This window comes from Branchiostoma lanceolatum, chromosome 13, assembly GCF_035083965.1.
Source record: "Branchiostoma lanceolatum isolate klBraLanc5 chromosome 13, klBraLanc5.hap2, whole genome shotgun sequence".
Taxonomy (NCBI): domain Eukaryota; kingdom Metazoa; phylum Chordata; class Leptocardii; order Amphioxiformes; family Branchiostomatidae; genus Branchiostoma; species Branchiostoma lanceolatum.
Window position 1 is genome coordinate 5,884,688 of NC_089734.1, and position 15,479 is coordinate 5,900,166.

The window sequence follows — 15,479 nt, forward strand, 5'->3', positions numbered from 1 at the left end:
ACATATTCAACACAGTGAAATTCTCTGCGCATGCGCAGTTGGAACCATGAACCTCCTTATTTTTGTTAATACACATGTTTTAACGTCACGTTACGTGGGTCTAGTAAATATCAAAAGATAGCAAATGAAACGATGAGAATTGACACAAGTATGAATATTCCGATGAACACTTTGTGGCAGTATTATGCATTACATGCACTTTAAACATCGTGATGGTAATACGTTGCATTTTGTCCACTCACATAAACTCTACGTCACCGATATCTGTGTCGTTCGGAGCTGCCCATGTCAGGGTCAGGTTGGTTGTCGCAGTGGCGTTACCAGGGATACCGACGATTGTGTCATTCTGGTGACTGCATCCTATAGTTTGGGCTGGATTCATGGAATAGAATAGAAAACGGGCTTTAAAAATTGTTGAAAGTTCAATAGTCAAACCTACACAAGTGGCTACCTCAGCGTATCTCTAACTGCAGCTGTATAGCCGGTATAGCCGCCCTTCGGCGTAACACATAATCTTCGAGGCCACGCAGCGCGCCAGTAGCTATAGCCTCCTTTACATTTTTTTGGACGGCGTCGTTGGTTGTTTTTCGGAGAGCGCTGATTCACGGTGTTCACACATCGGAGCCAGGTTTTTTTGCTGGAGAAATCGCAAATCAGCCCCACCCCTCATGATCAACGTAACGCCGGCGCTGCCCAGAAAGCCTTAAATGAGGCTAGCGCGACAGCAGCTGGTAATATTACACTGTCAATGACTAACTGTCATACATTATTCTTGCACATCTGACTGTAAGCGTTGTTTAAAGCTATTTAGTGAGAATTCCCCTACCATACTTGGTGGCAACGATTCCACTCTACGATTGTCATGGCCATTCAAATGATTAAAAAAACATTTGTCAATTGCGCCCACTTCTTTTTTGTGGTTCCTTATATCATCTCGTCCATTTAGAGTGTTTACGGCTGCAAATGTTTGTGACAGAACAGCTTTTTGTCTTTGTTTGTTGGTTTATAATCATTATGAATGAAAAAAAATGACTTCCATTTGATGCAGGTCTTTCAGATTCTTGACAAGATGGTAGCGTATGGCTGTATCGCGTTAGTCGAGTTAGTATACGTATGTCATTCATTCATGTTTACGAATTCGATCAACAGAAACATTTCTTACCGGCGGTTGGCTGATTGACAAATGTTCCCACGGAATAGAAACTGTTGACCTCTCTGGCCTGCACCGCAAACCGCTGGACTTGAACACCTGGTCTGCCGTTCAGCGACACTGTAGATAAAGGAAAGGAAAACAAGTTTAGTTTCATATTGGAGAATTTATTTTTTGAACTGTTCCCATCTCAAAGAGATATCACTCACAGAAATTTTCGACCAAATCACTCAGTCCTCTTCGGCTATCTGACCAAATCTCTCTGGACACGTGACTATATGTATGTGTAGTGGTGCGGACCGGTTCGGCCGAACCGGTTCTGGACTTGTAAAGCGTTTAGGTCCGAAACGCTGAGAACCGGTTCCGGACTTGTAAAAACAAATAGCACTTATGTACATTTGTACATCCTCTGTTTTGTTCTTTACTATCCACAAACTTCCATAAATCACGAAGTTTGCGACGGAAAAGACGCAAACATTTGTTTGAATCCATTTGTTATGGCCGTTATCCGCGATGTTGGGAAGTCTCGCAGCTGCCCGCGAGATCTGGGTGACGTCAGGGGACAGTATGTGTGACGTCGAAGGTTGCTGGAAGTCAATATCGCTCCCCGTCCCGGTTAAAAGAAGGTCGGTGCGCCCTGATGTAGATGGCCTCCTTCACTCTCTCACAAAGTAATCATGTTCGGTATACAGAATAATAACCTTCTCCTTGCTGAAGTAGCCTTTTGACACCACGGTTGTATTTGTTATGGGGTTATCCAACGGAACTTTATGTCCCTGGGATTCAATTTGAATATGTTATAAGAATCGTTTTTTAGACAACGTTCAGTTCCATTAGTGTTACATTCATGACAAGTGATTTCTTGAAACTTTATTTTGTAGCTGACACCGGAATTGTTAGTTTCCATATGTTTCACGTTTCTGTCAACTATTCATCTCAAAATCTGCTTGGAGATTAGATAAATGCTATGTCGCACATATCAAATCACGAAGAATCTAATAGCTAAGGGCAAACGTAGTGAAAAGATCACGATTATATCTTATTAAGAACGTCATAATGTTTGAAATGATGGAACGGAGGTATTATGTCTCTGACAGCCACGTCATCCATTAGCGAATTGGGGTTATCAGTAATGTTCCCCCTACTGTTAGCAATCTTACCAAACAGAGTAGCTTGTCTTGTTCTTGACTTATCTTTGCAACACAATTCCAGGAAATCGACTATTCTGGTGTGGTGACAAATTTCTGCTCCGCCAGATCTCTGCGTAGTGAGCGTGCGTGGGATAAGAGTTAGGATTGGGTCTAGGTTAAGGGCTAGTGATTAGAGTTTGGGGCGAGTTCGGGTTAGGCTTAGCTAGCCTCCACAGCGCTTGAAAATTACCACGCCCCACGAGTATGAGGCACTTCTCTCACCACAGGTATACTGGAAACTCACCATCAGTGTTGGGGCAAATATTTGTATAAATGTTTGTATTGACACCGGATCAACTATTAGGTGCTTGATATCAACCTTCTGACAACAACATAAACAGAGAATCCGGCACATTAGTAAACCAATAAAAACGAAGGCTACATTAATTATATTCAGACAAAATTATTTTTCTAGCCGGGCAAGTATGTTTTATATGAAATTGCAATTGCCACATTATAGTTTACTTGCTATAACATAGTAGTAGTACATTGTTGTAGTTGACATATCTAGTGTCAACCAACAGAAGACCATCCAAGCATCGCGTAGATTGCCGCCTATGTCTACAACAACAGCGTACACGTTACGAGCAAGTTACTGCTAATGGAGCCCAGTAAATGTACATCAACAGTACAGGAGTAATGGGTTTGACAAATAGGCATACTTAGGTATCAACTCTGTCTCGACGTTATCTATTCTACTTTGTATCAACAGACATACTTCATCAATAGTACATTAGACCAGGATGACTTGATTATATGGATGGCATCCGCCTGCGCATCAATTTTCTTCCGTTTCAAAGAAGAAAGGGTTAGCAACCATACTGCAAATCGTACAAAGAGGCTGCAAAATTAGCAATATATGGCGTAAAGTGCAACAAAATATGGAAAAATGGATGCAAATTTCCTATCGAAAAATGCTTTGATTTTGTCGTAAACCTACTCCTTGCACAAAATGTATTTCAAAATCCGAGCACAGATTTCTAATAAGACTTTCTTTTCTTGGTATACCATGTTCAGTAATATACATCAGTTACATGACTGCATAATGTATCAATTCAGACCAACTTTCTTGATAGAAAGCTAATGCACTTCTTTCGAATTTCATTCTTGACGCCGTATGTTCGCAATCTGGGTCCTTGACATACGATGCACTGAGTCGTAAAATAGTGCTTCGCTAATGTAGAATGTAATGTACCAGAACAGTGTGCAGATGGCTCCTCTTAGGGTGCAAACAAATACATTCTCCAAGGACCATTAGGGAAACAAACCATCTGTGCAGATGACTAAGCAGTTTATCATTGCGGAGGGATATGGTCATCAGTCGTGGTAAAATGCGCTGTGGCCTGTTTACGACGCATGTGTTGCTATATTTGCCATGTTGCAGTTTAGTTCAATAGTGATGCCCTTCTAGCTGTTAACGTATGGATTTAAAAAGAATCTTTATAGTACTTCATTCCATATAATAGAAAAAATGATTAGTGCAAACAATCCAGAGTAGTCATCTCTAGCAGTTATCTCTTATGTTTTTTGAGCTCTATATATGAAATGTCTCGACATGATTAGGGGTCAGTTACGTAGCTATCTACTTTTCAACAGTTTATCATTGTCAAAGCTACATGAACTAATGCATCATTATGGTTATTTCAACAGATAGATTCCTCAACAGTAGGAGCCTGCCATGGAAGAAAATATCTTAATGCTATTTATCAAAACTCAAATAAAAGAGGTAAAAAGTAATGGTTAAGGTAGCCTTTTTGAGGCACTAGTGTCAGTGTGAACAGTTTTGGATGTCGAAGCCAACCCTACTCCTTTTTTCACCTTTTACCTCCCCAACCGAAGTCAGATACCCATTTTGTACATCTGAGCGGAGCGAGGAAAGTCGTGTTAAGTGCCTTTCCAAAGGATGCTTCGTCTAGCCAACAGCTCCAGGAATTGAACCCGTGACCCCTTGATCGGGTCCACTGGCTTACCAATGCAACTCGTCTATATATTCTACACCACATAGTACATACAGATGAGAAATGAGTTAAAGTTGTTAAAAATACTTTTTTCATCCTTCTGAGTTTTTACGGAAAGATATATGAGAAATTCAGCCATGACTTTTCCGGTTGCACATAAAATGTTGCACAGACCTTCAGACTGCATATTTTACGACACCGTTACCTAGCTCCCGGCCTGAACGGAGCCAATGATAAAACAACCGACTGGAAAGTAGCTTATAAATCACTTTGCATGTAAAATGTAATGGGTTTCTCCTGTACTGCATTACACAGGGGTTTGCTTGTAAACCTTTTCATCTTTTAAAGTCTAGAGATCAAATGTGCTCGAAGCTTTAAGGCCTTTGGGACTTAAAGGATAGCATGTGAGTGCTTTACTGTCAGAGGTTAATTGCATGATCTAAGGAAGACAAAAAAGTCGTGGCGTCGTGTTGGCCAAAACCCAGAGGTGCTGGGTTCGAGTCCCCTGACATGCCACCGATGTTGTGACCTTGGGAAAGGCACTTAACACGACTTTTCTTCACTCCATCCAAATGCACATGGCTTTGTTTGGAGAGGTAAAATCACAACCCACTGCCTCAACGGCCTCAAAAAGGCTATGAGAGTATACCTTCTTTTTTTTTCTACCAAGAATACAGACATCTAAGCGACGAATGATAAACCTGTTGCATTTCGCCTACAAAGACAGGAAAAAGCACGATGAAAAGTTACAGAAAAACAGAATTGTGGCAACTTAACTCATCGCAAAGAATTGGTTACATAGAGATGTTCTGCGAGTGCTTGGTACAGCGAGGATAACTGGGTGTTTTTAGAATATCAGAATATCAGAAGATCCCGGGTTCGATCCCCGACGTTACAACGTTGTGCTCTTGGGAAATGCACTTTGCACGACATCCCTAAATTGACGGTGGAGTGACGCCCACCGGGCTTCCCGACTAATCGGTCTAAAGTTTGCCAAAAACACCCACGGATTTGGTGCCAAGATCTGCACATTTGCAACCAAGAATCGTAGTTAATGCTTTAGAATACCATCATTTCATCTCAAATCCTCTATCGTCTTAATAGCCAATTTGCAAGTCTCAAATATATGTTCTTTGTGCCAGTAACAGATAATTACTTCACTGGATTCATAGGTATTGTATTTTGTGGTGTCGCCTAGACTGCATTGTGTTTTGAACAAAGGGAAGAGTTTTGGTCTGATGCAGGCATACATTCGGTACAATGAACTTATGGTCAGACGCAGCGTGGGGTATTGATCATGTCTATGTCTGACGGCAACTACAATGCATCAACTTAAAAGGTGTTTGGATCTGCGACAGCAAGTCGATACAGCTGGGGTTCTGATAAGCAGTACAGATAACGGAGTGCAATCAGATATACCGGGAAGGGCGATGTAATCTCATGATCGCCATCAATAAGGCCAGAACTTAGCGTAGCGGAAGGCAATGCAATTTCTCACCATACATGAAAACAGCCTTAACGCACCGCGTCTTAAATACAACGCCATACGAAGCAAGCAAGCTATAAATGGGTGTTCCTAACGCCCAAACGTGTGAGGGTGTAGTTATGAGTCATCACTTCCTACATGCATGTCTACAACAATGGAGCAGGGTCAAAAATCAGGTCTCCAAGTATCCTGTTACACCATTTTCGCCCGACTGCGGACATACACCAAGGCACACCAACAAACAAACAAACAAACAAACAAACAAACAAACAAACACACCAACTGACTAAAACATCCCCGTTTTCACGGAGGTAACAAAAGCGACACTACAGCCGCGGGCAAAATATACAAAACTTCCACACTGAGATGAACTTGAGTGACGATATTGCACTGCAAGGAGTCTCACAAACGGCGTTGATCGATTTGGGGATGTAAGATAAAATCTTTACTTACGGCGTATGGGATCTAACTACCGATGAAACTCCTCAAACAAAGTGTTCGTATTTGCAAGAGATGTGTTGGTGGGCTTTGAGGAAAGCCGAGCTGCGTGGTAGTGATAGGATATATGTTTCGGCACCCAACATGTTAACAAATCTAGATACCCGGGACAACAGTTACTCAAGCAACTGGATAGAGTTTGTAAATGGTCAGACGTTAGCGTCCACTGCCTTTCGTCAGGAACTGGACGATATTTATTGATCACTAAGTTTTAAACATTTTCAATTAATCAATCAATCAATCAATCAATTAATCAATTCATAGCTTTTTTGTTTAAGACCTGGTGATCTACAAATCTCATCCAGTCACTGACGAAAAGTAGTGGATATTATCTGAAACGTTTGACCGTTTCCAAATCGTATCCAGTTGCTTCAGTAACTGTTTTCCCGCGTTACCTGGATGACTAACCTTCATCAACGTAGGGCAATCTAAATTTTCATCGTCATCGATAACCATACATTATTCTCTAGTTAAGGTCAATGAACATGTTTTATGAATGAAGAGTTCATAGGAGACATCTATTTGCTTTATAACAAGAACTCAAGAGCGATACACCCATCGGCACAGTGCAATTGATAGGATACTTTACCTATAGGATACTTTACCTACTGTAGTTTATATCCTTATCAAAGAACCGCCTCTCAGATAGTGCTACAAACAGATGACAGTGCTTAACGATTAGCATTGCAGACAGCCGTACAGGGATGAATCGCTTTATCATGAAACATGAAATGAAAAAATTTATCGACGCAACAATAGTACAGCAACTTGCATATGGTCTTCTACAACTAACATCCAAACAATCAAGTGGATACAAATGAATTAACTTACGTATTGAGTTTAACGTGTCGTTCAAACAACTTATTCTAAGCTCTTAACAGTCTTTGATGTATTTATCTATCTGCACACAGTAAGAATTGTATCATGCTATAATGTATTTGAATTCAGTTATAGGAGTGAATGGATTAAATTCTTCTGAGGAAGCGGAAAGAAAATTGAAGATTTGTGACCGCTTAGAATCATATCGTGAACAATCCAAGATAAAGTGACGTTTATTTTCAATCTCATTTATTCGACAGAATGGACAACGCTAATGCCAGCCATTTGCTGCCAACACCCTATACATTCGTCCGTACAAAAGGAGTCTGGTGCCAAAATGGATTCAGAGGCTTTAGAGTACATAAACCGATCTACTGACTGATGAAGCCACGCATGTGACAACGGTGTGTATGGATGTCCTGTATTGCACTGAGCTCGCTCGTAATGATTGAGTGTGCACCTTTCTATATCACGGTACGTGTGATATGTTATGATCATCGCTGAGGGGCATATCCTGGTCCACAATCTCCGAGGACACTTCGGAGAACGTCAATGTAAAGTAGATATTTGGGTTGGTGCCAAAGTGAACCTAAGAAATTCCTCATAAAAACGATAAAGAATCATACCAAGAGGTTTTGCACAACTCTCCTATCCATCATTTGACCCCCTTCGGCTCATCACATCTGTTTCACCTTCAAATGTTCTGTTTTGAAGATCATTTGATTTTTAGCAGTAAAAGTTGGCATCATGTCGTGTAACAGGTTTTATTAATTTTGACTCAACTTAAATTGTGGGAGCTACATTTGAATGATATGCGGAAACATAAACGGACACGCAAGCAGACAAACATACAGACACACTCAAAACAGTACCTCCATTTTCACGGATGTTACAATGATGTATATAAGGTTTGCTATCAGGAATGATCTTAACGTTTCGCAGGCTGCATACGGCCCTGCATCTCTCAATCACCTGAGGCGGCACCTTCAAGAGGTGAAGGACAACCACAAATAATGTCCTCTTGTCGTCGGGAACTACCGAAGCATGCCTACCAAAGGACTGCTGTCACTACCTCAGCAAAATCCTCTGCACATTTCATCTCTGGTAGCGATAAATATGTGATGTATGCATCTCAGGAGTAATGGCCACAGCGGCCGCCCGAGGATCAACTTGTTAAAACCTTTATCAGTCACAAAGATGTTTCCGCTCACCCAAGCAGTTGGCAACAAATGGACAACATGGGAGCATTGCCCGATAGATCTTAGTGTTAAAGCACAAATGGACGGATAAACGCTGCACACACCATTTGTCAAATGGCTCTGTTTCTGCACGATAAAATGTTGGGAGAAACTTAGTTTAAATATACTTCGTCCAACTACTACATGTTCTTGTCTTCAGGCCACAAAAACATATGCGACCATTAAAATACCTTTATATTTCAACTCTCATGCAGGCACCTCAACATATTTTTGCATATAAAATTGCCAAACTGACCCCGTTATGTTTTGTTATATATCCTCTTTTTACATTTTCTCGGTGATCATTGTACATATATTGCTTCGTCAATATAAGAGGAATATTTTGACATGGTATGGTGTGAACAATCCCTCCACATTAACATGATTTATGCAGAAAATAGAATTATAAGGCCCACGTTGAGACCACGAGGTAATCGCCGGAGGTGACACAGATGTTTTAGTTAGGCGAAGTATATTCAGGAGAGACGTAGGTTTAACCACTGGGAACTTTTACTGAACCTCAAGAGAAATCAGTTGGAGACAATGATGTGCAGTGATTGACTGAGCTATACACGATTTGGAGTTCCGAGGATCATTCCAGCTTTATACCTACATCCCACCGAGTGCTGAACTAAGCACGTAAAAACCACTCTATTTTACACTTTGTGTGTGTTGTTGTCTGTTCAGTCATACTATCAAATTTTGCATAATATTCCAATTATGAAGTCACGGGTTTAGGTCACAGTGAGGTCACAGCGCGATTGCCATATTCCATCCGAACAAAACAAGAATATACCTCACATGGCAATACCTGTAAAACTCTTAATTATCAATAATGTTTCAGTCACCAGACCAGATCAGAAAATGTTCCTCCTTTACCACGATTTACTGAACAAGTTTGGAGAATGACGAAACGTATTTATCCATCTATCTATTATTTTAAGTCGTAAAATATAAAGCTTTTAAAAGCTTTCTTTATGTATCACTTTGCATATGGTTGCGTTAAACAAAGCGGTGGCAAAGTTAGGGTTGTCTCAGAACTCAAACCCTGGAGGTACTGAGTTCGAATCCCTAGCATGTACCAATGCTGTGCCCTTGGGAAAGGCACTTTATACCAATTTTCTCACTCGACTCAGGTGAACATGAGTATCTAGCTTAAGCTAGGGAAGCTCCTCAGATAGCACGTTAAATGGAGGTCCCATTTGTAGGAGAGCCACACCTCAAGCACGTTAGCGAACTAACTATAACTTTCGAAAAGAGTAGGCATCCATTCCAGAGTGTTTGGATGAAATGAACTGTCCAGATATGCAGTTTGGACTCTTCAGGATAGACCTGGCTTGTTACGTTATGAGGCTGTTTACCCGATCGTGATTTTCACTTCAAGCAAACAAAAGCTTTACGTCTTGTTCATACGTTAAGTTGGCATTGCTATGATAACAATTTTGTTAATAGGAAAGATATTGAATGGAGACATAACATTCGATTGCTCAACTGAAAAGTAAGAAGTCTGCATAGAACCACCTGTTTGTTTCTTTAAGTGACGGCAGCTGCTCTTGACTTATCACTTAAAGTGCCACCGAAGATCTACACACACCAAATTGTGTCATATATTGAGTGCTTTTATGCAAGTGATGGCAACATGCACCACTTTAAGTGTCTTCTACCAGGAAGATTTCCTGCTGAGAGTGCTCTTACCGGCTTTCAAGTTTGAAGTCCTTCTTCCTGAAAGTGGTTCGACAAGGGAAGTGGTCCATTAAAGGATCTCATTTTCATCTGTTGCTTAAAGTAGTTTTTCTAAATCTCTATACACATGTATGTATCGAAGCCATGAAGGATTAGAATACCTTACAACGATGCACTAGAAATGGTTTATTGTATCGTCTTGAGTACACAGAACTGAAACAGGGTAGGTTTACTGATAGTCTTGGTAACACAAGGCATTATAAAGACGGATCATGAAGAGAGCTGTTAAGCTTTAGAGAGCAGTGCTGACTTTCATCACTGCGTCTTAAGTGTCTCAAGATATAGCCATGTTTCGTTGTGTCTTCAATCAACAGACTCCCGTCATGGTGATATGTTGTCCCTAGTTGTATGTTCTTTTCCTGGGCCATGGGTGATTTAAGTGCATCCATTAGTATCAAATATCTCTCACCGTTGACATAGCTTGATGAGCAATACAGCTAACTGTAATCTTGGGTGAACTGGTACATGGTATCAGATACAACACAACTTATTCTGTTTGATAAGTTGGAAAGAGAGAGGGCTTGTATATGCATACACCGGCATCTATGCATTGCTCAGAAACTGTGATACTACTCAGGTGGTGCTTTTACAGGGATGGGTTGCTAGCATTTCTTCTTTAACGTGCCCGAGGCACCTTTTCGGTGCCCCATTTTAGATCCCTACCGAAAGATGGGTGCAGCCAAAACCGACATGGCCTGCCCCAGGATTTGAACCAGGGTCTCCCAACTAGCAACACATTTAAACCAGGAGCTCAACTGTAATTAAGGATATCCCTTGCTGTGTACAATGGTGATAGTATATGGTCGCGATGGTACTTTACCCTCCGCAGTGATTACAGAACAGCCCCTGCAGCCTCGGTGATAACCATATCTTCACCACGCCAGGAGTAGTTATTCTGAGGAATTGCCTCATCTGTGATCATCAGACCACATCCTCAATCTAGAGAGCAGCAAATGTTTGGTCAGCCAGAACAAAGAGGTGATATAACTGGCTGCCCATAGACATCGCGGTCGTTTGTAACAACCATTGATACTCAGGCTGTCGGATCACCTAGTTGACTCATTACGGACTCATGTGACCTTTTGCCTGCTTGTGGAAATAGCCAGATCTCAACTCAGCACTTTGCTTCCGTATGCAAACATTCATGCAAATCGTTCACAAATAGAAATCATCAACGGTAAGCCAATGGGACCTGAATGTTCTGATGGTTTGGTAGATAGCTGATGCTATTTCGTGAAACTAACGCATCTTTGATCATCAAACCACATCCTCAATCTAGAGAACAGCAAATGTTTGGTCAACTAGAATGAAGAGGTGATAAAACAGGCTGCCATTTGTTACAACCATTGATATTCAGGATGTCAGATCACCTTTTGACCCATTGCGGACCCATGTGAGCTTTAGCCTGTTCATGGAAAGAGACAGATCTGGACTCAACACTTTGCAAACATTTCATGCAAATCTATTACAGATAAAAGTAGATTCTATATTATACCAATATACAGTCAAACGTCTAAGTCTTTATCATAGTCTTTTATGGTCATAATGACGTTATGTTCTATTCTAGACCAGATTTGAAAACTTGTCATGGATCCTTAATTCAGCCAATGAGCTGCGAGCAATTCACATTTTTGATAAACTCATCATCATCATCATCATCATCATCATCATCATCATCATCATCATCATCATCATCATCATCATCATCATCATCATCATCATCATCATCATCATCATCATCATCATCATCATCATCATCATCATCATCATCACCACCACCATCATCATCATCATCATCATCATCATCATCATCATCATCTCATCAAGTTATCAGGAGTATGCCAATGAGACTTGACTATTCTGAAAGTTGGGTGGATAGATGATACGTACGGACGCAGACGACAATCCATCATTGTGTGGCAGCTTCTCACAAAGAGTTAGCGATGTCTGCACTGGATCAACTCCAAAGGCTTTGTTGCAGTTACTAAAGTAGTAAATCTGAGCTTTCCAAGTGATCATTTCTTACAGCATGGCACTTCTTAGTGTTTGTATTCTTATGAGACTCTCATCAAAGGTCGCATCTGCTGAAAGACTGTAGGGTGTTTGGTCAACTTACTCCGGGGCGTAATTCTCTTCTTGTCTGGTTTGAAGCTATGGAACTATAGAACTAGAAATAGAACTACAGAACAATTACTGCCGTTCAGTGTTAAAAAAACAAAGTAATTTCACTCAAATGAGCATTTTAGGGTATGTTATCATCTTTCAAGTTATTCATCGTTAATAGATATGATGGATGGGTGATGGATTAAGTAGTACTTAAAACAATCAACACCTTCATTTGATTCCAGAGTTCCTAATCTTCTAAGTGCTTAATTGCACATCGATCAGCAGTTGATTACAATACCAAAATCCCTATGTTCAAAGCATTAATGCCTGATAAGGCCATGTCGATTCTATTACATGAATCTCGATACTGATACGAGTGTACGAAAAGCAAAAGATTGGCAAAAAAGAGTTGCCTTCATTATGGAATCTACGTGGTCAGGAAGGTTGAAGAAATAACTAGACAAATAGAGTATGGTATACCAAATAATATATTCCTCCCATGTTTGTTCTTTCACGTTTTCTTCTTTGACTTTGGGATTGACTTTACCATTTTTGACATCAGTATCCGTTTTCAAACATCTTTTTTGTGCAATTTACGGCATATGCTTGCTTATTTGTAGATGCTTTTTACGATTTACGGTAATCTCGAAAACCTTTTTGTTGGAAAATTGATGCGCGCGCAGATATCATCCAAATCAACATGACTTAAGCCTGACGAAAAGTACACGCAGTGTCGGGGGAATATTAAGGAAATACTATTTTCCGGTCTTTAGCTCAAATTACTTAGACTCGGAGCTTCTTACAAGGTACTAAAAGCTTTAAACCCTAGCAGTGCATTACATACTTTCCGGAGCAGCGCACTAGTAGTCTACATCTGGCGCCAAGCCAAAGGCAAGGTGGGATTAATTTGGCGTCGTTTAGAAGTACTTAGACAAGCAGTACGTCTTAGTGTTGAGACGCTCATGTCTTTAAGAACCTGTGATGTTGACTCATTCACGCTTGATGGTTTGCTTCATTTCCCTTCTGCCTATAGCCAGCGAACATGTCCAATGTTATCCATGTATAAATCACCAATGAATAATAGTACATATGTTGTATAGTATAACCACACACACACACACACACACACACACACACACGCGCGCACACACACATACATACATACATATATACATTTCAGTTGTTATCAGATGTGAAATTTCTTGGAATCACATATATGCATTTCCTGGAATTGTATATATGCATTTTCCGGAATTAAACATGTGCAAGTATGTGTTAGGATGTGTAAGTCTATTCTGTATAAACGTCTCTCAAAGAGACAGTTGTCTGTTTGTCTTAGTGTACGTTTATTTCATGGACGTATTGTTTCTATATGGGTCTGTATGTATATGTATGTGTGTGTGTGTGTGTGTGTGTGTGTGTGTGTGTGTGCTTGTTTATGTTTTCTGATTTGTGTGGTCACATACCTTAAGAACCTCTGAATGGATTGAGATAGTATTCAGTCTGTTGGTAGGTCTTGTTTTGCTGTGCAGAATCGCTGGGATAATAAGGCATGCAGTTAACCATGAGGCGTAAGAGTGGTCCCGATGGACAGAAATGCGGCGTCAGAGTGGCTGGTCTACTTTTGATACAATTGTGTGGATATCAAGGTCCTGTCAAAGAACGTTTCTTGTGAGGTTTTAATACAGGCCTCTCATGGAAAGACGCCTTAGACGGAAATCTAATCGAGAGATAATTCTGTTCCGCCCGTCAATCAGTGATGAATAATGCCTTGAATTGACCGTGCACGTGCAATTATGAAATTAGCATCATGTTGTATGAAAGGATGAAATTATGTAATACTGTAATCCAGCGGTATAGATTGAATTACAATTTTAGTCTTCAATTTCCTGGATTACTAACATTCACAACTAGCATGATGGAGGTTAAGAAAGTAGGTTCAAAAGGAGGTTCAAATAATAAACATTAATTTGTCAAGCTGTAAAATTATCGTCTCTGGTGCGTCAAAATATGGATCTAAGTTTCGAGGCGAGGGTATTCACATTTCGCCTGTGTAACACAATCTCTTGCTGTCAGGGACTGATAGGGACTCCTCATAGAGAGCTTGTGGACATTCAACCCTAACTCGAAAGAACCATTCCTTTTTCTAGAGTCACCAGTAGGAACTGTAGGGGCCTGACAAGCTTAATTAAGTGGAAGGGCTGCAAGAAGCTTGATTTGGTCAGGCTAATTCACCTGAATCCATGAACATCAATTAAATTACAAGATCAACTTCTTTACTCAATCAAATGAAAGAAAATTCCGTTTCCATCATACCATCATGATGAAAAATTCTATAGACGGTATCTGCACTAATAGCGTACCAAATACGGGAGCATGACCAATAGATGCCGACAAAGAGGGCACTTCTTTCAACATGTGTACCGTGCGTGACCGAATGCCCTCTTCTTCATTGGTCTTTTCAGACTTCATCCTTCGATCACATTGAAGAACGTTGTCAATATATAGTTGAAGTTGCCATCTAAGTCCATTGAGATAAATTATGGCATATATATGAGATGATAGCCTTGTGTATAGTGAATAACGTATATCAGAATATTTTGGATATACAATCATATACCATGAATCTCATCAGAACGACTGGATTTTCATTTGGCCTTTCATTACCTTCGCCGAGAAGGTTATGCAGAGGGTAGCGTTTGTATGTATGTATGTATGTATGTATGTATGTTTGTAACCACCAGCATAACTCGAGAAGGCTTGGATGGATTGTCTTGATATTTGGTAGGTGGGTAGGTCTTGATGAGACTAGGAAATGATTAGATTTTGGGTCCCCTAGCGGCTTGTTACGGTACTGCAGTGGAACTTCTTTTTTCGATATCTCGTGTTCTGGACAAGCTATGGAACTGATTTTTGAGTGGTAGATAGCTCTTCGGACAGAGAGTTAGTGGTATAGGTTTGGGCCCCCTAGCGGGAACCTAGTTTGGGAACTGCAGGAGAGGATTTTGGTTCAGACTTTGAAAGGGAATAACTCAAGAAGGGCTTGATGGATGGTTATGATTTTTGGTAAGTAGATACCTTGAGTGACGATGTACATAATTAGATACGTATTATGCAAATCATTATCTAATTTGCATAATTAATGAGGAAAGTTTATACATCCGCCAAATTCCACAATAGGACTCTCAAACATGTGACATATGTAACTGAAGAAGAGAGAAATATTAATAGATATCAATTATGCAAATAAAGACCTCATTTGCATAATTAATGAGAAAATACTATAACTCA

General features: G+C 40.3%; 1 protein-coding gene across 1 annotated transcript in view; it reads right to left on the minus strand.

The window, feature by feature from the left end:
• The window catches only part of LOC136447852 (putative ferric-chelate reductase 1), a 33,503-nt gene that overhangs the window by 4,404 nt on the left and 13,620 nt on the right, over window positions 1–15,479 (minus strand). The window contains exons 3-4 of the mRNA XM_066446961.1: window positions 1,163–1,270; window positions 243–372 (exon numbers count right to left, since the gene is read on the minus strand). Of these exons, the coding sequence (XP_066303058.1) occupies window positions 243–372; window positions 1,163–1,270 (238 nt within the window). The remainder of the gene's footprint in view (window positions 1–242; window positions 373–1,162; window positions 1,271–15,479) is intronic.